The 21,270-nt window shown below is 45.1% G+C and overlaps 2 protein-coding genes across 2 annotated transcripts; one reads left to right on the top strand and one right to left on the bottom strand.

Moving 5' to 3' along the window:
- The first annotated feature begins 12,976 nt into the window (after window positions 1-12,976).
- Window positions 12,977-14,849, top strand: LOC128718064 (uncharacterized). Its single transcript, XM_053811737.1, has 3 exons — window positions 12,977-13,408; window positions 13,498-13,747; window positions 14,083-14,849. The coding sequence occupies exons 1-3, from the start codon at window positions 12,977-12,979 to the stop codon at window positions 14,847-14,849; spliced, it is 1,449 nt and encodes a 482-aa protein (XP_053667712.1).
- A 938-nt stretch (window positions 14,850-15,787) lies between these two features.
- Window positions 15,788-18,308, bottom strand: LOC128708313 (uncharacterized). The gene is made up of 6 exons (XM_053803287.1): window positions 18,096-18,308; window positions 17,516-17,584; window positions 16,745-17,430; window positions 16,438-16,676; window positions 16,194-16,362; window positions 15,788-16,070 (listed from the first exon to the last, which is right to left on the bottom strand). The coding sequence occupies exons 1-6, from the start codon at window positions 18,306-18,308 to the stop codon at window positions 15,788-15,790; spliced, it is 1,659 nt and encodes a 552-aa protein (XP_053659262.1).
- Between the last annotated feature and the right edge of the window lie 2,962 nt (window positions 18,309-21,270).

Raw genomic sequence — 21,270 nt, 5'->3', positions numbered from 1 at the left:
TAATACAGCACCGATCAATAAGCGTAGAATGCGAATGCACTACATCATTCTCCCGCCAGACATGGTACCCAATTACACAAATGCAGTGGGTAATTTGCTTGCAACTTGCAGTAAAACTGAACGCCTTCGGAAAACCTACTACCCATCGATGGTTTGCATACTTATTTACCGGAGCATAAGGGAAGAGCTATGTCGAGAACAGTGAAAAGAACCGAAGCCCAACGGCAGCTGATGAATGAACCTGCCCAATCTTTGGGACGAATTATTGCTAGCGCTGTCCGCATGCGTTGGATCCATTCTAATCGTCTTATAGAATTTGGTGATGTTACACATAACAAAACAACCTGTCCGAACTTAAAAGCTACACATCCCGGAGATGCTTTTCAGTGGAGCGCAGCAGGGTGCGAGACGTGTGCCAGGACAGTTTTGAAGTGCTTTCACTCCTCACCCACACGATGGTGGTCAACCGAACCAAAAGGTGTGTGGTCAGCGTAGAGATAGGTGAACTAACCGAGGACAAGTTTTACCTGGGCCCACAACGCCAGCTTTAATGCATGTATGCAGGACGAATGCATACACGTATGAATCGAAGCAAAATGAATGGAAACGGCTGGGAAAATAATGACGGAATGAAAGAGACACAGGTTCACGTGTTCCACCTTGCAAACACCTACCGAGCTGCAGTATTCTATGGCCAGAGCCTACATATATGCAAACGTGATACCGGAACCAACCTCAGGGAAACCCGGAAATTTGCGCTCCTTCCGGTAGCCCTCGTACGGATGTATGTGTTTGTATGCCTGTCGATCCTCAATGATGATGATGATGATGCCGATGATAATGGTGGCATGGTGGAAGGAAAATGGGAAGGTCTGCTCCGTGCAGTCGTTAGAAGTATAGGGTGCGGTTGGACAAACTGGAGATAGTTTTACCATAGAGTTTGTGTTTTTGGAATATTTTGGGTACTTTTATTCCTTCTGCTAAGTTCCTGCCATTGCCGTCCGGAGCTGCTGTCTGGTTGTTTCTGCTGCATCAATTTCCAGCTTTTGCATTTCCGTTTTCGTACACATACATGTCCCCTCGCTCCAATCTGGCCACCGCCACCTGCGCGCCGCCTGTTCCGGTTGCCCGTCCTTTCGATTTGAATGATGCATAAAATTGCTGTGCAGGAACTTCCTCCACAGTTCTGCTCCGAACCGGACGTGTGTACAATTTCAACACAAAATATGAGGAGCTTTGATCCGGTTCTTATTAAGTTTGTATGAATGGAAATACTTATGTTCGACCAAACCGTTCCGATGCTTTTCACCGGTGCGGAAATCAGTCCGCAGGCATGAATCGATAGAGATTGCACACCACCGTACATACAAAAACACAAACACACGCACACAACGGCTTCAGGTTTGGTTTTTGGGAGGGATTTTGGAAAACTTTTCGTCCACCGGGTTTCTTCCCCCTTCCGCACCTGCGTCACCAACATCACAAATCCGGCCCGGAATAGAGGGGTTCCGCACGCAAACGTTTTCAAAACTTGCCGCTGCACAGTACAAGCAACAACTGTGCAACTGGCACGGTCCACACACCATTCTATCTTTGCTCTTCTCGCTACATGACGTACTGAGATACTTCTAGCCGCTAGCAAACGTTGGGGGTATTGAAGAACGTGGATAGTTTGGTTTTATCATATTTATGACGGGAAATTCATACAGTCAATTTGATTCTCGAGAAGAATTCCAAGTGTGTTTCATGCGATTACGACGATTATCTTCACCGGACATCCCCGGGTATGCCGCCAAACACCCGAATACATCCGAATGTTCCGAGAGAGATGGCCATCGAATTTGTCGGATTGATTGGATTTCAATTATAGTTCCGGTTATGCCGAGCAAGAACATCCCACTTTCCACGGTACATGTTCATTCGTATCCGTCTCCCTTCTTAAGAAACTACGGATGACTTCTTGTTTTGATAATATTATCGAATGGCTCACGGAACCTCTCTTTTAGCCAGCGGGTGTTACACATGCACCGTAAGTCCATCAATTTCCGTCCAATGGAAGTGAGCGCAAAACTTTCACAATTTGCACCGAAACTTTTGCCCACAGCGCCACACACGTGGGTACTCTGGCTTCTCTAGAGGAATGCTGGTTCGCTGGGGATCGACTCATCGACAAAATTGATATCGAGCATCAGAGGTTTTGAAATTACACCGATATTGATTTTATATGGTTAACACTCGGTTTACAGGACCCGTTTGTGGAATTCGTAGGGAAAAACGTAACATTTTCCTTAGCGTTTTTAGGTCGTAAGTTTATCATTGCATGTAGAGGGTTTTTTACAAACAATTTTTAATTTATTTTGTTGTAGAAAATTTTAACTTTACTTATGGTATACCTAACTCTACGGAAACCGTCAACTTGTCCCATGAAATGGGTCGTGGTTACATAAGCAATAATTGAAATTTACCTTGTGCATTAAATTACTTCTACACTCTATGGCAATGAAAAAATCTCAAATATAACCCACGATGCTCCTTGAGAATCTTGATAAGCGACGGAAATGGTACAAACAAATAGAAATGGGATTCAATGATGCAAACGCACAAGGAAACAACATCAACCAACACGGAGTAATATATCGCAGAAGAGGCAACGAATTTTATTACTGCACCTTTGCACCGAGCTGGATTTTGACCACCCGAAACGAACTTTGTCAGCTTCGTCGAACGGTGAGGTGAACGCTTCCCGTCATGAGTAAAGCAGGCAACCGTAACACCGGCGAGCGAAAGCTAATGAATTGAACATGTGGCACCATGTACCACAGGCACCTACTACCAAGCCGGCCGCAGAATGTACAGCGTAGAACGGTGCGGAGGTCAACCATTAGGCGAAAAGTTTTGAAATGTAGGCAACTGCACTACCCATGTAAACTTCCACCCGAGAACTGTCCTCCCAACAGCTCTGTTCTTCGACCCGAAACTCCACCAACACCTCTGGTCTTCAAACCCTTTTCCCCTCACCCAGACACTCCACACTTACGCTAGCGCAGCAAAGATTGGACTTTCAACAGTTCGTACCGTTTTGAGATCGGCATGAGCCAAAAAAATCAAACACACACACACACATAGGAATTCTGCGTGTGTCTGTGCAACCCCTTCGAGCTAGAACCGTACCGAAGGAGGTAACAGAACATTCCATAAAATTAATTTTAATTATCACAACGAGTGTCGTCGTTTTGGCGAAACATTTTTATGCTTTTCCGACACCGGCCATGGTTGTGCCCACACAGCCATTTCACCTTTACTCTTTTCGGCGGTACGTTTTGCCTTTCCGCTCTGCCACCATTTTTTACAGCAAATTTTCCTACTACAATCCCGTGCCTAGGGACACGATCACCGACAGTGCAGCGCCGCGGACGTGGGCCACAATCAGTTTGCCGGTATTAGAATGGTACACCCACTGTGCTGGTGATACCGATAGTGGCCAACGCAAGTTAGCGACACATCGTTTCTCGGTTTCTTCCGGTTGCACGGGATGGCCCAGGCAACCAACGGCAACGGCAACCGGGGCTGGTAAGAAACCGTCGAATGGAAGACGGTGTCACATTAAAAGTGATAAATTTACACGGAAAACTTCATGTGCCCCGGCATACCATATCGGTCCGTGGTCTGCCATCCCCCGAAACAGGAAAGGCATGCACTGAAAATGGATGTGTAAAGCGCGAGCGACGAAGTTTTCCCTTTAAATTTGCCAAATTTTCTCCATTACCTTCATTTCGGGGCTGTGTAGTTTCTCACTGCTTCGTGCAAGGCACCGGAGGAAGCTATAAATTTCCTGGCTTGCACGTGCATGCCATGGCGACGGTGTCGCTCTCCGGCTGGCAATTCGGTTGCAGCGGTATTAATTACCGGCTAGTGAAAGGCCATCGGGCAATTCTTGCGCTGCCACTTGACCTACCGTCTTATCGATCAGCCAGTCAAGACGATCGACTGACAATTCTGTACATTTCGTCCCCTTTTTACCAGGCACCAGTGATTGAGCTCAGTAAAAGGTGCTAATGATTGCCATCCCGTGCTTTCTACATTTTTTTTTCTTTATCACGATCCTTCAATCATAACAATTTATAACGTTAATTTTGTCTCAGGGATCGTAACGCACCGCACGAAACATGGTACCAGTGATGCTGCTACGGGCAAATAAATTGGATTACGAAAGGGACGGTGCGGTTACTACTGTAATGGAGCCAATATGTACTCCCGATCGAATCTCGCTCTGTCCCTTCGTTAGACCATCCGTAACGCAAAACGTGACACGCTTCGCACGCAAGCATAGAAATCGTTTAGAGTTGTCGTTTCACTGCGTCGATTTTAGGCATGATTTCATCTCCGTTTTTCCACCTAGTGTGTGCGAATGACCTAGAGAGAGAGCGAGAGAGCAACAGTGAGTTACCGGAAAAAGGTACTAAAAATCAACACTACATACATCATAAATGGGTTAATAGACCCTTTACGCCCGGGATAGCGTAAAACAACCCTCTATCAATCGATCAATGGACGAGACCGTAGCTGACCGAACTGTATGAAAATGAAAAAAAAAAAAAGAAACGAATAGCACTACAACCCGTCCGGCTCGTGAAGTTTAACGTCGAAATCGTAAAATGGAACGGAAATTATGTTTTACCCGGTTTTTCCCCTAGCATGCGAAAGGGTGTATAGAAAATAAATAATGCACTTGAAGCGTACGTCCGGTTAGGAAACGACACACAAACAAACAAACGAAGTAAAAAAAAAAGGATGATCACGTACTTCTAATGCGTCACTATGATGTCCATGGCTGAAAATCCGCGTGGCTGAGCCACAACAACAAGAGCATGGTGAAAGAAATTCACTGCCGTCGGCTACCTATTTTATGAGTGCTTTTCTTCGTACGGTCAATATTCATTTTTCAATTCCGTATCGCGCAGCGCAAATTGTGCGCTTTTTTCTCGAGCCATCGCACGTCTAATGGGCACCTCGGTTTAATTAAAAACCTGCCACGCTGCTCCACGGCCATTGCTGTTTCGTAGGCGGCCCCGCTACCGCTGACGAATACGGATCGTTTCCGTCGAACTAAACCCATTTCAAGTGGTCATTTTTCTGCCTTCGCGAACAAAATTATGACAAACCACAGATTAAAATAGATCGACGGTGACAGTGCGACCCCAAAACCGGGCCCGCCATCATCCAAAAGTACTGTGTGCCGGTCATTTCACGCCACGGAGATAAACGATGAGATATCATTTACGGGTATCATCCATCACTGGCACAGTCGGAACTGGAATCATTTTCCTTTTCGGTTCTGCTCGGTGGCCAAATCGTACAGTGCCAACACAGGCGACACCAATAAACTTTCCTTAAAATTCCCCGGAGATGATCCGTTTTGAGCGAAACATTTCCCTCGAGCACCACATCTTTCCTGTAAGGGGAGAGAGGGAGAGGGCAGGGGGAGGGTTTGCGCAATCGGTGAACACATTCATCAGTTTTGGTACCACCCATCCGTTCCGTTCCGTCCCGTCTTTCGTGTGCTGGTACTCCAAACCATTGCGGGGCATGCGATAGCGCCTTGTTGTGAGGGCCCAACAAGATTCGACCTGCCAGATAAAAATAGCCAACATTAACTTTTTATCCACCTACCGAAAAGAAGCTCGGGACACTGTTCTCAGTACCACAAACTTTGACTGACAATCGTAAGAAAGTCCGCAGGAGAAATTTGAAGCGCGGACGAAAGGTTCACCCGGAAGAACCAACCAAAAAGGAGACCTTCTCACTAATGCTCCGTCGTGTGTCCGTTCGGTCCGACCCAACATGCACTGATAACTTTGAATTCATCTGACATCTTAATGTCCCCGGTGGCCTTTCCACCGGTGACAACGGGTCGCTACCGGCCAACCCGATACTCTACCGGCCAGAATGGGTGACAGAATTCACGTTTCACTTCACGTACTGCCTACACCAATCCCGCACCACTTGCAATGAAACCGTTTCCCTATATCCGGTGCCGGTTTCTTTAATTACCGCAGAAGATGACAATCATTATTAATTAAGTGAGGGAATAAAAGTAAAATATAATCCAACGAACGTGTCCCGGCCGCCGCACGCACATGCAGGCAGACATGTTGGGACGGGCTGAAAGACGGTACCATTTTGCCACATCGCTTTCACTTTTACTTGCTGGCCGCAAGTGAAAAAAGTTTGCGTTGTGCAACCATAACCTTAACACTGAGTCACATTTTCTTGAAGCAGCGTAGGTACAAACGAGCAACGTGGAAAAAAAGGGTCAAACCACATTAGCTTGGCGGTGGAAAGTTGACCAACTTGATAATCCGTCCGACCGATCGAGTGTACCTCAAACCTAGCAAAGGATACATTTAATGGTCGAACACTGAGAGAGGCGATTAGAAGTTACGATTTATGCACTCCGGAATGGCGAATCAAGCAAAGGTACAAAAAAATGCATGCACCAAATAATACAATTGGCCATTAAGTTTTACATGCTCAGTAGCGAGGAACATTATTTACTAATGATGAAATAACATTTTTTAATCCTTCCTGATCTTTTCAGTCGATACACTGAATATACCTGCTTTTGGATGCTATTATAACTTTTTGCGCTAGGCACAATTCGTTTAAAGTTATCCCTTTTCCCATTATTTCTTCCGACCGTTGCTGCTGTAGCTGGATAAAAATGCCAGCAAAAACCATTCTTAAACATTCATCCGTGATCTAAATTGTGGACTTTTGGTTAACCCTCTTACAAATCGTAATTCTTGCTTGTTGAAAACCCTCTATATCTGGTGGACTATATTTTCCGGTATATAGGAGACGAGTTTTTGCCCAAAGCTGGGCCATCAAGCCTCTTAATGGTCACAGTACAGAAGTCATCACTAAATTCGTCAAGTAGCATAGCATCTCCAAGCATAGCACAATTCCATTTTTGAACTCTGATGGTGTTAAAGAACTGGGGTATTTATGAACAGAGTAATGCGCAATTTCATGTTTTCTACTATTAATAAAAATATTTATAACTGAAAAACGTTTTTCCAAAAATTTCAAGGCGTGTCTTATACACGGAAAAATACGGTATATAATGTCATAAAACTATAGTACGTTTAAAACAATAACTAAAAGCGAAGAAGAGTCTAACAACAGTAAGGTTCGCTTCAATGGTGGTCACTGCCAGGTCTTTGCGTGACATGCATCTCCCTTGACATCGGCCATAAATCGGATGTCACAGTGTCTGTGGCAACCCACGGTAACATTAGTGTCAGCTTCACGCGTCAGCTTCCCGGGGATCCGGGATTTCCTTTCAGGTGCTTTTCTGCCTAAATTTGCTTTCGCGGTGAAAAGTGCCCCGTGCCGCGTATGTGTGTTTTTGCTCTAAGAATCCCAATCTCCCAATGGTAAAATGAGGACACCTTTAGCGAGTGTCTTAAATTTCGCCATTTTTCACCTGCCACCAAATCCTGCCGAAAAAAGACAATATGCGCTACGGACCGAACTAAGATGGTAACGCTAAACCCAAATTTATGGCTCCCGGTCTCAGGGTGTCACACGCGCGAAATGCTAAGTTCGTGTCAGATGCTTACAAAAGCATAATAGTAAGATTTTCGAAAAGGTTTCCGCATCCCCTTGCATGGCACGGTGCTCGTCTATCGATAAGTATTGCGGAGGTGGTATGCACCAGCTGCAACTTTTGCTGCATGGTTGCGTACTTTGACAGTGATACACCATCGCTCCCCGCTCCGATTGTACAACGCGCTTCCACAAGTGCAAATCTTCTACCGCCTAATAAACGAAGGAAAGTAAAATCCTTCTGTTTACTGTTGTGCTTCTGGTGTATGGTACAGCGAGCGCATGTCAGTGCCAACACGGCGCCGATAGCAGCTGGCATTCGCAAAAATGCATTCATACTCCAACCGTAAATTTATCACTTCCACTGATGCTCCGACCACTTGCAATAATTTCTCGGTTTTATGAGTTAGTTGGACACCAGGCTACCAGAAACCGTTCCTTATCCGGACCCGTCAAGCATATTTAAGACACCGAAAGGAGGTTATGCTTGGTGCTTTGCTTTGATCAGTCTTGTTATCTTCTCTGTCACCCTTCCGAGTCCGTCCGTTGTTCCGTAATGCATTCCGTTTGATGAATCTTTTATTCGCGTGAGATTCATTCGACCGGTTATCAGCTTTCGGTTGGGGGTTACAATTATGTGATTATCGTGATTATCTTAGCCTGGTAAAACGCTAGGTATGTTGCCGCTTAAACCCACTTCGTGCGTCCACCAGTATAACCAACAACGCAATGATACGAACTGTTTAATCGTTATCTTGTTGGGTCAATAATAACTACTTAATAAACCCGTTAGGCGGTTGGATGAAAGGCAGAAGATTATTGTCTTTTTTCACCCGCCGGTGGGAATGTGGACTGAGCGGATAGCACACGCTATTCAAACATTCACACATGTGTGCTGCTACTTATTTTTAATAGAAAAGGGGAACGGTAAACATTATTTGCTAAATAAATGTTTTTTTAGTGACAACACTGCGGTACTGTAAACTGGTTGTTCGTAAAACTATGCTTAAAACTGCATCCAGTTCCAGTATCCAGGAGGAGTTGAACAGTAGTTTTATCTAATTTAGAACAGGGTCAATGCCGCCGATGATCTGCTTTACTTCCTATTATTGGTTAGTGTTGATTCACTTGTGGATAAATCCGTGATAGTTCGCTTCATGAACAACGATCTCGCTTCGATCGATCCTCATAAACTCCAAGGAAATCATATACAAGATCGGTAGAGGATCAGACAAATCTAAAATTAAAACCAAAGACTTGAAAAATACTACAAACAAATACATAGAAAACGACACATAAACGGAATATTGTGAGCAGTTTTGCACAAAATCATTATCTTGAGAAAGAGTCCAAACATGGTATCAGTTTACGGCAAAACATTTCAACTGATTCAGATGTTTTACATACCTTAACCTCCACACGATCTGAAGTTACGCTTCTTTGGTTGTTGCATCTAAATACCTTTTGAATAATCTTTTAACTAAACTAAACTAAAAGCAATTAATATCGGAATTTAGGCACAATTTAAGCTGCAACACCGTCGGCTGCAATCAATTGATATGTTTTTATTGCTAATCGAATTAAGCAAAGTCAACAAACACCGGCTGTCAAAGACGTTTCCTGCACCGATCACTAGAGGGCGCTGTGTAATTTAATCTTCACAATGGGTCTTCCTCATGCATTCTGGTGGTAGTTTTATTATGGGTCACTAAATTAATGTTTCCGTTTCTTTTACAATAACATTTTCTTGGCTGCATAAATGCCACATAATCGAACTATAAATCTGTGTTTTTGTGCCTTGAATTACCAACAGTTGAATAATGCAATCTTGCAGGATGGAGCTCTGGAATGGAGACGGGAATTCTAACTGCCAATAATTGACCTCGCCGTTAGTGTTATTTAGTGCCAGTATTGCACATCGACTTTCTTTTTTAAATCACGTAGGTAATAATATGTTATCAGATTATACGATAGGACAATAAATCTATTTGTTCAGTTGCTCCACGGTGTACGGTAAATTGCTACATTGATAGGCAGGAAAATAGAGATACTGTTCAAGTTCCGCTGTATAAAAGTTGGTAAACATTCTTGAGTTGTACAATTGACTAGCATTGCGATCTTTTTTTAGTGCTCAATAAAGTAAAGCTGAAACACATTTCCTCACACATCAAATGGAAATTATTTAGTAACAATGTAACGAATAGAGGTCAGCAAATTAAGTGCAGTTTAGCTAATTGAAGGCAAGCGGAACTATCTATCGCTAAAAACAACGGAAGCTAAATCAACCTAATTAGTCCGAAATTATACATAGTACACCTTAGATCGCAGAGTTAGTAGTTCGAACGGTGATGATTCAAAAAGCAGCGATAAAGAAGCTTTTTTTTAAATCCCCAATAAAATACCCGAAACCCTACAGGTTCGTTCAACATTCAACACTTTGTCCAACTTGGTGCCGTAATATCTATGTACAGCGCTTTTTCCCGCTTCAACAACTCGACCAGCTGCAAGAATATTGGAAACACCTCTAAACACCCGCGATCACCTCCAAAGCATCTCTTCAAGAGTCGAACAACCGATCGCGGTACGTTACCGATTGTTACACTGGATTCCCCTTCTTAAATTGTCATCTGGGATGTCAGAGAAAGGAAGTGGGAATATCGAAAATGTTACTAAACCCGATTACGTATTAGGGTAAACCGGTTTTGGGGCGCCGGCTCGATTCCACCCACTTTCGATGCATTACGACCGGTTGAGTCCATTTTTCGCCGTTGTTGTTGTGGGGAGTTCCGCATCGCGACGTGTCTCCATCGTCGGATTTATCATCGCAAGTGGCAACAAGCGCGGTGGAGAGTGTGCCAAGCCACGCATCTCAATTGGTGCTAGTGGCGCACGCCAGCTGTTAGTTGGTGCGCGATCGTGAAGCACTACGGACGGTGTCGATCAGTCGGTCAGTTGGTTGGTGGAGTTGTGTTAGTTGCAGTGTACGGCCGGTGTGCGTGAGAAGCGTTCATTAGCGAGTTGGTGCCGTTAGTGCCGGCCGAACGTATACAGGTGTGTTCCGTGTGCTTTTTGATAAATGGTTAAGATCGCCCGTTAGTGGAGCAGCGCGCCATCGTGTTGGATCGTGATGTAGTGCACTCGCGAGGAGAATGGGCCAGTGTGTTGCATCATTGGCATCGGTCGTGCATCCACTTTCTCTCCATGCCCTATGACATAAAACCGACCGCTAGAGATTTCTCGCTTCGTTGACCACGTGGGAATCCGTTCCTGTACGGCGTGCGGCAAAATCAATCCCGTTGCTTTCACCCACCCACCCTCTCGCGCTGCGAGCGAAGATGAATTAATGAATCCCAGCGAAATGCAGCGTGCAGGTCGGATGATTCGGGCAGATCTAGCCGCCGAACCACGCGGCCCAAAGGCTAACGGAGAAGGAGAGTCACCGATACAGTTGGTTGCCACATAGCAGCGGACAAATGATACAATATGGCTGTGGCATCGGCGTAATGAGCACTTGTAACGCTACTAATGGGCGGTTAGATAATTATTTTTCGCCCAGTTGTTTATGTGTGTGTGTGTGTGTTTTTTGTTTCTGTGCAATCGCGATGCTCTCCGAAAGCATCATAACTCTTGTTACTGACTGACGCGTCGATCCGTGAATATGTGTCGATGGTTGTATGTGGTCTATGTTTCTATACCTGGTTGGTACGTTGCGGTCGGTGTTGTACGATTGTGCACAACTAACAAACGCTGGCCACCTTCTAATTGCAATGGATCGTCGTCCTTTTTTGCGCGAAAAAATTGGATATTCACTATGCCGTACACCTTTCGGCTGTGTATAGTTTGTGTTTAATTACTGGCGTCAAATGTCTGGAAATGCAGGATCATTGCATCTCGCGCTCATTAAAAGGTCCTATAATAACGCTGGAAGCGTTGCTTCGTTTTCGAGGGTGGCCAGTTGCTGCACTGTCTATTGCACCATGTGTGCACTGGCCCAGTGTCCTCTGGTTCAAGTTCAGCAGAAAGTGTCATTCATTTTGCTTTCTTCGCTAACCACCGCTAAGGTTTTGTGCGGTACGAGTGGTGTTATTGTATTGTAGCTGTTTTGAAGTGATTTGGTTTCTTTTTTTTTCATCACACACTCAAACCGGAGACCCTTCGTGGTCATACATGTTTCTTTCTTCTGTTTTTATTATGCTTTCGACTTTGTTTACACCTGCTCCGGTGCTAAAATGACCTTGGTAACAGCAGTGAGACAGTGAGGTGATGTAGCAATCAGGCAGGGTCTAAAAGAATCTTTAATTGTTTAAAATGTAAACTTAACACAAAAATTTTATACTTTTTTTGTAGAAAGTACTGGCAATTTCCTTAGTAGAGTTGTATACAATTATTTTAAATTGAAACCAAATATAAATTCTTCAAAAATAATAAGTGTATGTGTGGATGTCATGATTGTAAAAGAATATTAAATTATTCAGGTTCTTCTTATTCTTCTTCTCCTTTCGTATACTCAATGGAGACAGCTTGCAATTGTTTACTTACATCCTAACGATTTTTATTTATAATAAAACAATATTATACCGTTCAATAGTGTGTAGTGCCACTATTAAGGTGAATCACAACAGCTCTATGATAAACAAGAGACATCCATGTATGTAGAATTTGCAGATGCAATTAAACTTCCGCAATATATTTATTTCACAGCAATTGAATGATTGATTGATCCCTTTTGATTCTTCCACCAAAATGATAAGAGACAAGGTGTTAAAGTTACGCATCGATAAGAGTTTTCACCACCGCATCGACTTGGCGCCGAGATGATGCAATTAAGTCTGAATTGGACTAGAAAATGTGTCCCCATTTCTGCTACCATTTCAGGCGGGTGCGAGTGAGGACGGGAAAGATATTCTACACGCGACCCACCCTTAGGGACAACATTCTAGCTTGGGTTCTTTTCTTCTGCTAGCTTTATGCATAAATCATGCATCGTACCGTTCACCGAGCCACAACGGATTTTCCTGCATTTTATTTACGCTCATTACACGCAAACTTTCATTCACTTTTCCCATCGTTAACTTCCCTCGCTTATTGTTCGGTCGGCTTTTTTTTTCACTCCCACCCGCTTTAGACGCTTTGAGCTCGGTTCCGTTCGTGCCGACAGCAGCCGCACACAACGGCACTACAGCACACTTTTGTGGCCATCAGCATTACCAGAGGCCGGGCGAGAAAGGAGAAAGCGAACCTAGCGCATCTAGCTCTTTTTCGGTGTGGGATCGGAAAAAGAGATCTTAAAACCTTTTGGGACGCACTAATTGGACGGATATAGGTCGATGTCGGAGTTACCTTCCCTGGCCGAACAATCAGATCCAACATGTCCACCGTCAAATCTTCCACCCAGCGACTGTTGAACGAGAAGACGGAAGAGGGTTTGCAGCTGCCATCGCGAATAGTCAAACCGCCGCCCTTGCCGTCGATTCCTGAGGTTCAGCAGTTGGCTGGACTGCGTGATAATCGTGACCAACTCCGCCATTGCTTCGTACCAGCCGATAAGAACGGTTGTCTCGGGTTGCATCTTAGCCGCACGCCCTGGGATCCGTATCCGTGGGTGAGCGGTGTCGTCGAAGGGTCCTGTGCGGATACGGCCGGCGTACGGATCGGGGACTGTGTGCTTGAAGCGAACGGAGAGGATCTGCTCGGTCTGAAAGTGATCGATATCGCCAAACGAGTCCGTGGTCGAAAAATTTCCCACTCGAATCCCGCCGGCGTTGGATTGTTGCTGTGGAATTCGGGCTTTGAGAAAAATGTAGGTACAAGGGTTGCAAGAAACACCCTTAGTGATTGCATCCGCACGTGTAGCAACTCATCTCATGTAGGTTTCTTTCCCTTTGACAGAACCTTAACCCACAGTCATTGTCACGGTTTGCCAATTGTCTGCAAGGCATTACCGGGCTACTCGAGTGTCCTATCTGTTTGGAGATCATAAGACCACCTTCGTGGCAATGTAACCATGGGCATCTGATCTGCTCCGGATGTCGCTCCAGAACCACGAAGTGTCCGATATGCCGGGAAGTGCTGGGTCGTGGTCGATGCATCGTAGCAGACAAACTGTTCCATTATCTGGTGCAAACTTTGGGACGTGAAGGTGAGCTAACGTAAATCAATACTTCAGGATCTGCTTCAGGATAGCTCAATTAAATTAAATCAAGAAGCAATATATCTCAAATTAACTAAGCTTAACATATTACGTACAAAGCAAAGATCAGTTATTCAACCACATCCATACTTCTTATAGCGGTTAAGGCTCATATCACAAGACCTAAAGTCATTATATACAGTTCCACCATCAAGATTTGATGATGGATTCGACTTGTCAAAGTTTCTAGAGCTATTGCTTTGTTTTTTATACTAAACTTGTACATTACACTAATCACTTATTAAATCTTTTTTCCAAAAATACACATCCACGCCTACCAGGAGCAGATCAGCATCAGTACACTGCGTTGGATCCGAAATCACAGGATGCAACACACAACCAGCAGCATCCTAATGGTCAAGCAAACATCTCTGGACGGCTTCCGCTGGTGCGCCGAGAGCACCAACATCGTCCATCGCAGCACCGACCACAGCCAGCGCATCCGTTCACGCACAAGCACGCATTCAAATTGAAAGCAAACATCGGCCCTAATGGCACGCCGGCATCCGTACTACCATCCCAGGTGACGACACCAGCGTCCAACGTACCGGTCACGTACCACTGCCCTTCCGGTCAGCCTTGTGCGCGGATGAAAAATCAACATGACATCCTGATTCACCTACAAAAAGCACACCAAACCAGCGTCGTGCAGTACTACGTCACGGCGGACGACACGGTGGACGTCACGCTGTGCGATGGCAGCAATTCGTTGACCTGCGTGGTCTTACTGCCGACCCAATCGTTCAAGGGCAATCACATGTTCTTCGTGACAAAGTTTCGCAGCCTGGAGGAACCGAACGATACGCTATGCTGGATGTGGCACTTGGGCGAAGCACACGAGAGTGGCCAGTTGCAGGTGCAGCTGTTTCCCATCGCAACAGATGATCGGCCACCAGTAACGGGCGGATCCTGGCAGGGACACCCGGTCCCGCTCGAGTGGAGTTGTCAGGAGATTCTCCGAAGCAGGCAGTACATCCGAATAAATCAAAACATTCGTCGAATGCGCGTTTGCGTCCGTGTGTGCGAGGCCAGCGCTACCATCAATGCATAAAGCGATGGGAGCACCCAAAACGCTAGAGACCACTTCACCGCTGAAAAGACTGACCATATCTGACTGACGGTGTAGCAAAAGAAGGACAATACCGCATCGACAGTGCAATACAATCCGGTTACAAGTACAAACGTAGTATCCTGATCAGGTCGTACAAGATGGTGTCTTTGTGAACGTTACATGACAACGGAAGGGGAAACTGTTAAACTAAACGATATGAAAGTGTTTCGAGGTGTGAACTTTATAATAAAGATAACTCTCTGATCTTAGTGAGAACGCTCTGTGTTAAAACGATAAGTTTTCCATTTACAATGTATGAAGATTGGAATGGAGTCTATTTTTAAGCATTTAAAAAAACTGTCAGCAGCAATTCGTTAACAATTATTCGTTTGTATTTAAATATTATTCTCCTATTCTGTCATTCAATTTTACCTTCAATCAAACAGCCAGTCGAGATTTTGTTTCAAACCTGGTGTTTTACCAGCTCTCCCATTTAACCGACCGTTTGATAACTTTCCACGACTTCAACATTCAAACCGATTTACATCGATTTGAGTGAAATATTTCATCATGGTGAAATGTTTCACATTTAACTTTATCGTCGCCAACTCCGTTACGTGTACTGTTTGATTTGGTTCGCTTCACGAATTTGATAAAATGATCGGTTGTTTTTTTTTTTATAATTTATATTATAAAGTTTTATTCTTTTTTAATTTTAATGTTTAATTGTAATAAATAAGAATTAATCAATAGGAATAACGGGTTGAAAACAAAAAAAAACTGAACGAAGGACACACGATTAATTTGCATCAATTATAAATACTCCAAGTACAATATAACGAGCTGCAATCATTTACATTTATTGCTGGTTTATCATACTTCAAACAAGCTATATTCGTGGAAGGAAATAAGATGTTCCATCGAAGAAACACATGGCCTCAAAGATCTGCAATCCGTTTGATGGACGCTTTGAGCAAGATCTCCGTATCAGGGCTAAAGGTAGCCCGAATGCAAACGCCCGTATAGAAGACGCCCGACTTCGTATTTACCAGATCGTTCCACGATTTATCTGCCATCGAGTACACCTCGGAACGGGAGATGAGCTCCTTGCCAAGGATATGGTCGAACCCTTCCTTACGGATAATAACCTCCAGCGCATAGTTTTTGCTTTGTTCCGAACTGCCCTCCAGCAAAGCGGACAGAAAGATGTCACCAACGGTGCTGTGGAGTGGTAAGCGAGAGTAATTTATAATAAATGTACAACCTCGAAGCGACCTTCAAACGGCCCATCAACTCGGGCGCGAGATGCCTCCGAAGATTGGGAAAACCGTATGCACACCGTACCTTGTGTCGGAGATTAGCTTTAACCAAAATTTATGTCCATCCAGCAACAACAGCAGACAAGCATTATCGACGGGTGTTCTCGGTGGGAGAGATATTTCGGCCGAGGCCGTACCGAACGATATGACTGGCGTCCGATGATGCACGGTCACATGTTCTTGTAGTTCTGGCGCTGAAAAAAAAAACACACACACACATTTAAGCTCGGCGAATCGGAAAGGAACTTTGATCCAAACGGATGACTTACCGGCAATTAAGTCACTACAGTATTCGCCACAAGGGCAATGATATGACATCTGTGCCGGACGCACCGGAACGGTCAGATGGATACCATTCTCCGGAATGCTGCTCAAACTTTCCACCGAAACATTGCACGACATCGACGAGGTCGGTCGACGGATGGTAAGACTGTTGTACGAACCGGACAGCTCCGGTGCCAAACGGTTCGCCGACGGACAACGTAACACCGACACAGAGTTATCGCGCCTGCAACGAGTAGGAGCACTGTTTAGCGGAGAAGCTTGGGCGAAGACCCCGGGAAAGCGTTCACTTACTTGAATATTTCGCTCGATGACAGCGACAACGACTTGGCCTTCGAACCTTGCAGATCGCCCACCACATCCGGTGGCTGGCTGTTTTGGCTGTGGTGCTTGCTGAGGTTATCTACCGAGCTGGCCTTGCCCATGATGCGTGCGAGGAACTTGTGCGTGTGCGAGTGTATTGGCCGTCCCGTGGCCACCAGATGGCTGTCACTACCGTACGGGCTTTTCTTTCTGTCGCACGATGTGGCCCGCTTCGGTTGACGGGTACACCGTGCACCGAACAGCCGTTCGCGCAGCTTGCCATCCGTGCCTTCGCGCAGATTAAACGCCTCCGTGATGGATTGGTAGACCTGCTCCGCCAGCAAGGAACGACCGATCGTGTAACGTTCGCGACAGATGGCACAGCGTTCCGCACGCACTCGGCACCGAGAGCACACCAGATGTCCGTTCTGGCACTGAAACACGGGCGGTGGGATTGTGTCGAAGCAGACGGGACACTCGAGTGCGGCCACGATCGTCTGCATGCTCGCCGTGAGACGTTCGAGATTGATCGGCATCGGGCCGCAGCACAACGATTCCGGATTGCAGGCCGGTTCCATCCCGGTGCTCCACAGCAGCAGTGTCACAATGTCCGCCTTGGAGCGGACCATACCGGCCACCTCGGCGATGCGCATTCCAAGGACATCTTCGTTGTTAACCTACGGTGTAGAAGGTTAACGCTTCCGTTTATTAATCCCGCAACAAAGCCACCGTCACACTTCCCGTCCAGATCGAACCCTTTACCTCCAAAACGCAGTCGCCAACCTTCAACCCGGTCACCTCGGCCGGTGAGTCTGCATCCACACCGCTCACCTAATGGTGATACAGAAAAACCAGAGAGATCGAGAGAGAGAGAGAGAGAGAGAGAGAGAGAGAGAGAGAGATGATCATAACGTAAACAATCATCACTGTAAAATGTGTATGGTGAGCAGTTCCTATTGCTGCGGATCCAAAGAAGATCGCCTTGAAACAATGCGGCTGCCTGGTTGGCGGAATAACCAGACAGATCCGCAGACTGTGGCGGATAGTCTCGTGCCAACCAACCAGCATCGCGTTCGAGAGAAGGTGAAGGTCGTCGGAGGCTTGAATGAATGATCATCAAGCGCGTCGCGCAATCACCAGGGTCACCTTCACAAGCGCACGGAAGAGACCGAAGAGACATTCTGGGAGTGTGTGTGTGTGTGTAGACATCAGATATGAATAAATGGATGCAATTAATTGTGATCTTCGTCACCATTGCAATCACGCAGACTTTCACTCCGCACGTCTCCAGTCATCTTTATCCCAGGCCCCCCTTTTTGGTTCTTGCTGGACCAAAACCTACCCAAGGATACGGATCCCATTTGCTGCGGGTTAGATGAAATCCGCAGGACCCGTCCGTCTGTTTCGGTATGTGCAATATCCGGACGGATGGGTCGTAATGATCTTCGGTCGACGTAGCAATTGGTTCCGCTTCGCCCACCGCCGTAATGGTGGTGGTCTCCGTTGTCGTCGGTTTGGGGTTTAAAGCTGGTGGAGCGACTTGTGTTTCCACCATGTTCACTGGAGTAAAAACGGCACTGAACGCACGTAACTATCGACTCGTTATAAAACACACCCGAAATTCACTAATTTCTCACGTTAGCCAAACATTGCACCGGGCGCGATCACCACCGACTATTGCACACCGAACGGATGGCTGTTTCGAAGGAGACTGTGCGCTCAGGTTACGCTGTAGCTCTACACCCGAACGTCACGCGAACGGTTCGTGTCCCCTACTCCGTAGTTCCCAGCGTGGAACAATGTACGACTGCCGTTGCTGTTGTTTGTTGTTGACGGACGGTCGGAAACCACGCTCAATACGAACCGGTTTTGGGTACGATCTGCGTTTGTCACCTTCGCCAACCTCCGGCAGATCTTGACGGCAAACACCAACGTAATGGCACCGTACCGGTGGAAGCTGCAACCACCACCATGACCCTGAATCCATCGACTAATAACACACCTTGGTCGTGGCGCACTTCCGCTTAAGCAATTCGCCGAAACCACGCGTGTTGTGAGCTCGTCTCCCTCTACTTCGCACCAGCACCGTTGTGGGTCAGTGTGCGATCGCCGAAACCTTCGAATTTCGGAGCCGGTTTTCAAACCGTCCACGTATCGGAGCATCGTGACACATGCACACCGTAGTCCGTTTCACAAGTTGCACATACCTTGCAGCAATTAGTGCACTGGTGAGCTGAATCAAATTCCATCCGTTCTGCCGTTCTTCGCGTAGCAACGTGCAGCACTATCGTTTCTCCCTACCGGCTTAGCTGGCACTTGAAATATTTACTACGGAAGTGCATGGAGCATGCCGACGTATGGTTGAGCGTGCGCTCGAACGTTACATAAAAACGGCAGGTTGTCTTGTTACTTTACCGGCGGGAGTTATACATCGGGTGGGGTTTTTGGAAAACGAAGCTTAAAGTGACGGTGAGTTCGGTGTCTAAGCAGCTACGTTAGCAAGCGTACACGGTTAATACAAGATTTTAAAAAAAACTACGCGAAATAGCCAGAATTTGCCTTGCTTACATGGGAATTTCGTCCGAGATTTGGAGAAGTACCGTCTAGAACTGGAGCAAATTACCATGCATTCGTCGAGAGTGGACGTCGTGTAGGACTAAGGGATAGGATTCAAATTCAGGGTACTGCGAGTCCCCAAAGTTTTGTCCAGGAAGTCCAAGTTAATCCGTTCCGAAGCCACGTTTGGACCAATTTGCCGTCAGAGCTTGTGTCAATGTCGTCTCGATGGAACACGTAGTGATCATCTCCGTAAAGACTTTGGAGACTGGAATCAATATTCTTCTGCAGGATTTCAGGAGATTTGCAGAAGATGAGGTTTTCCAAAGGCCATCAAGAGGTGATACGGCCCCACAAAACCTTCACAGACGATACATTTTGGAGATGTTAAAATTGGATCCTGATCCTGAACTATTTTTCGTCCACGTTAAACTGAATGACTTTCCAACGAGACAACTCGGAATAAATAGCTCCTAGTTGATCTCAACATGAGTGTAGCATCAATTTCTCCTACCGGATGAACCTACTTAGAGTGCAGAGTTGGCATACTACAGAAATCCTTTAACGCATTCCTTCCTTTAAGATAATGGTGACGACTTTCTGGCCGAAGCCCATGAGCCGAAGACCTCATGGAAGTTGATCATTATAGTGGCGGTAGTGACCAAAATCAGTAGTTTTTGTTTTGCAATTTTTTCCAAATTCGTATATATGGTTTTCATCGTACATAGAGTTTTTGATTAAGAACCAGGGCCAGGGCCATATTACTAATAGCTGTTGGTAGCTTACACTGTGGTACAATTCACATTAGTTTGGAGTAGTGATGATTCAGAATGAATGAATGATTGAAATATTTCTAGACAGCATGTTAATTCAAATTTCCAAATAACGACTCTTTGTATTTGTAATTCTTTTGCAATATTTTCTTATGCAATAATTAAATCATTGAAAGCAATTTTGATTTATCTCTTCACGGCGACCATTAACTCATGATGTTTCATGAACTCGCAAATCAGTTAATTCATGTTAAATGAGTTAAAGTTAAGGAGAAGCCGTTAACAGCTAATGAGTTAAATTACTGTTGACATATGTAATTCGCTGTTAATGAGCTGCTAGCCTAGAAAATTGAAATATAAAGGGTTTTGGAAAATAGTAAAATAATCTATAGTAAGTGATCTGTGGAGAAATGAAAAATAATATATTTGTATTGGTCTTCCCCCTCCTCTCAACTTTAAATTGCTGAATTATTTATGAGCGAGTTAAAAGGTTAAAGCTTTATTGTAACTACTTCAAATGTACTTCCCATCTCTAATTTGCAGACATTTCCTTATCCGAATTGTGAAAGGCACCGTATTGCGGGTGTGTTCCGGAGACAAAAAAAAATGATCGACTTTATTCGAAACGGTTGGCGAAAAACACTCCAAAAAAGTTGTATCTATCTCTTCAAGTGTGCGGTTTATCATCAAAAAGCAAGTGCTTCGCTTAGTTACTTATTTTTTCCGTTTCCGAATTGTCGAATTGGATAAGTTTGTTGAATTGTGCTTACGCTATTAAAAACCAGATGACGCTGCAAACTGTACAATTCTTCGAAAGGTGCTAGCGACATCTACACATAATTAGTAGAGCTAACTGAGAGCCACCAACGGGTGGTGCTAATAAAATTTTGGATATTTTTCTTCGCTTTTGCGTCACCTTTATGAAATTTACCTGTAAGCTTAGTGGTTGCTAGTGCCGTTTATTGAGTGATAACGAAACAAATCGTACCAATTTGTTTCTCACTCTCAAGAGACGAAATGGCTGTTTTTCGGTAAATGTTTCGATCACTATCTGACACAGGAAAATAGATTGCAAAATACAGTCGTTACCCGTGGTACACGAATAATGCGTTCTAGAGAAATCCGCGTATCTCGAGTTTCCGCTAAAACATCGTTTTAATGTCGTATTAAGGGATCGAATACTTATTC

The sequence above is a fragment of the Anopheles marshallii genome, chromosome 2, assembly GCF_943734725.1.
Source record: "Anopheles marshallii chromosome 2, idAnoMarsDA_429_01, whole genome shotgun sequence".
Classification (NCBI taxonomy): domain Eukaryota; kingdom Metazoa; phylum Arthropoda; class Insecta; order Diptera; family Culicidae; genus Anopheles; species Anopheles marshallii.
This window is presented reverse-complemented; position numbering and strand designations above follow the sequence as displayed.

Excerpts from the sequence above, each read along its gene's own strand:
- LOC128708313 (XM_053803287.1), bottom strand. The coding sequence starts at position 18,308 with ATGGTGGAAACACAAGTCGCTCCACCAGCTTTAAACCCCAAACCGACG. Across the intron at positions 17,431-17,515 it reads TTGGCGACTGCGTTTTGGAG|GTTAACAACGAAGATGTCCT; the intron begins GTAAAGGGTTCG and ends TCTACACCGTAG. Across the intron at positions 16,363-16,437 it reads CTGTAGTGACTTAATTGCCG|CGCCAGAACTACAAGAACAT; the intron begins GTAAGTCATCCG and ends TTTTTTTTTCAG.
- LOC128718064 (XM_053811737.1), top strand. The coding sequence starts at position 12,977 with ATGTCCACCGTCAAATCTTCCACCCAGCGACTGTTGAACGAGAAGACG. Across the intron at positions 13,409-13,497 it reads ATTCGGGCTTTGAGAAAAAT|AACCTTAACCCACAGTCATT; the intron begins GTAGGTACAAGG and ends TCCCTTTGACAG. Across the intron at positions 13,748-14,082 it reads GCAAACTTTGGGACGTGAAG|CAGATCAGCATCAGTACACT; the intron begins GTGAGCTAACGT and ends GCCTACCAGGAG.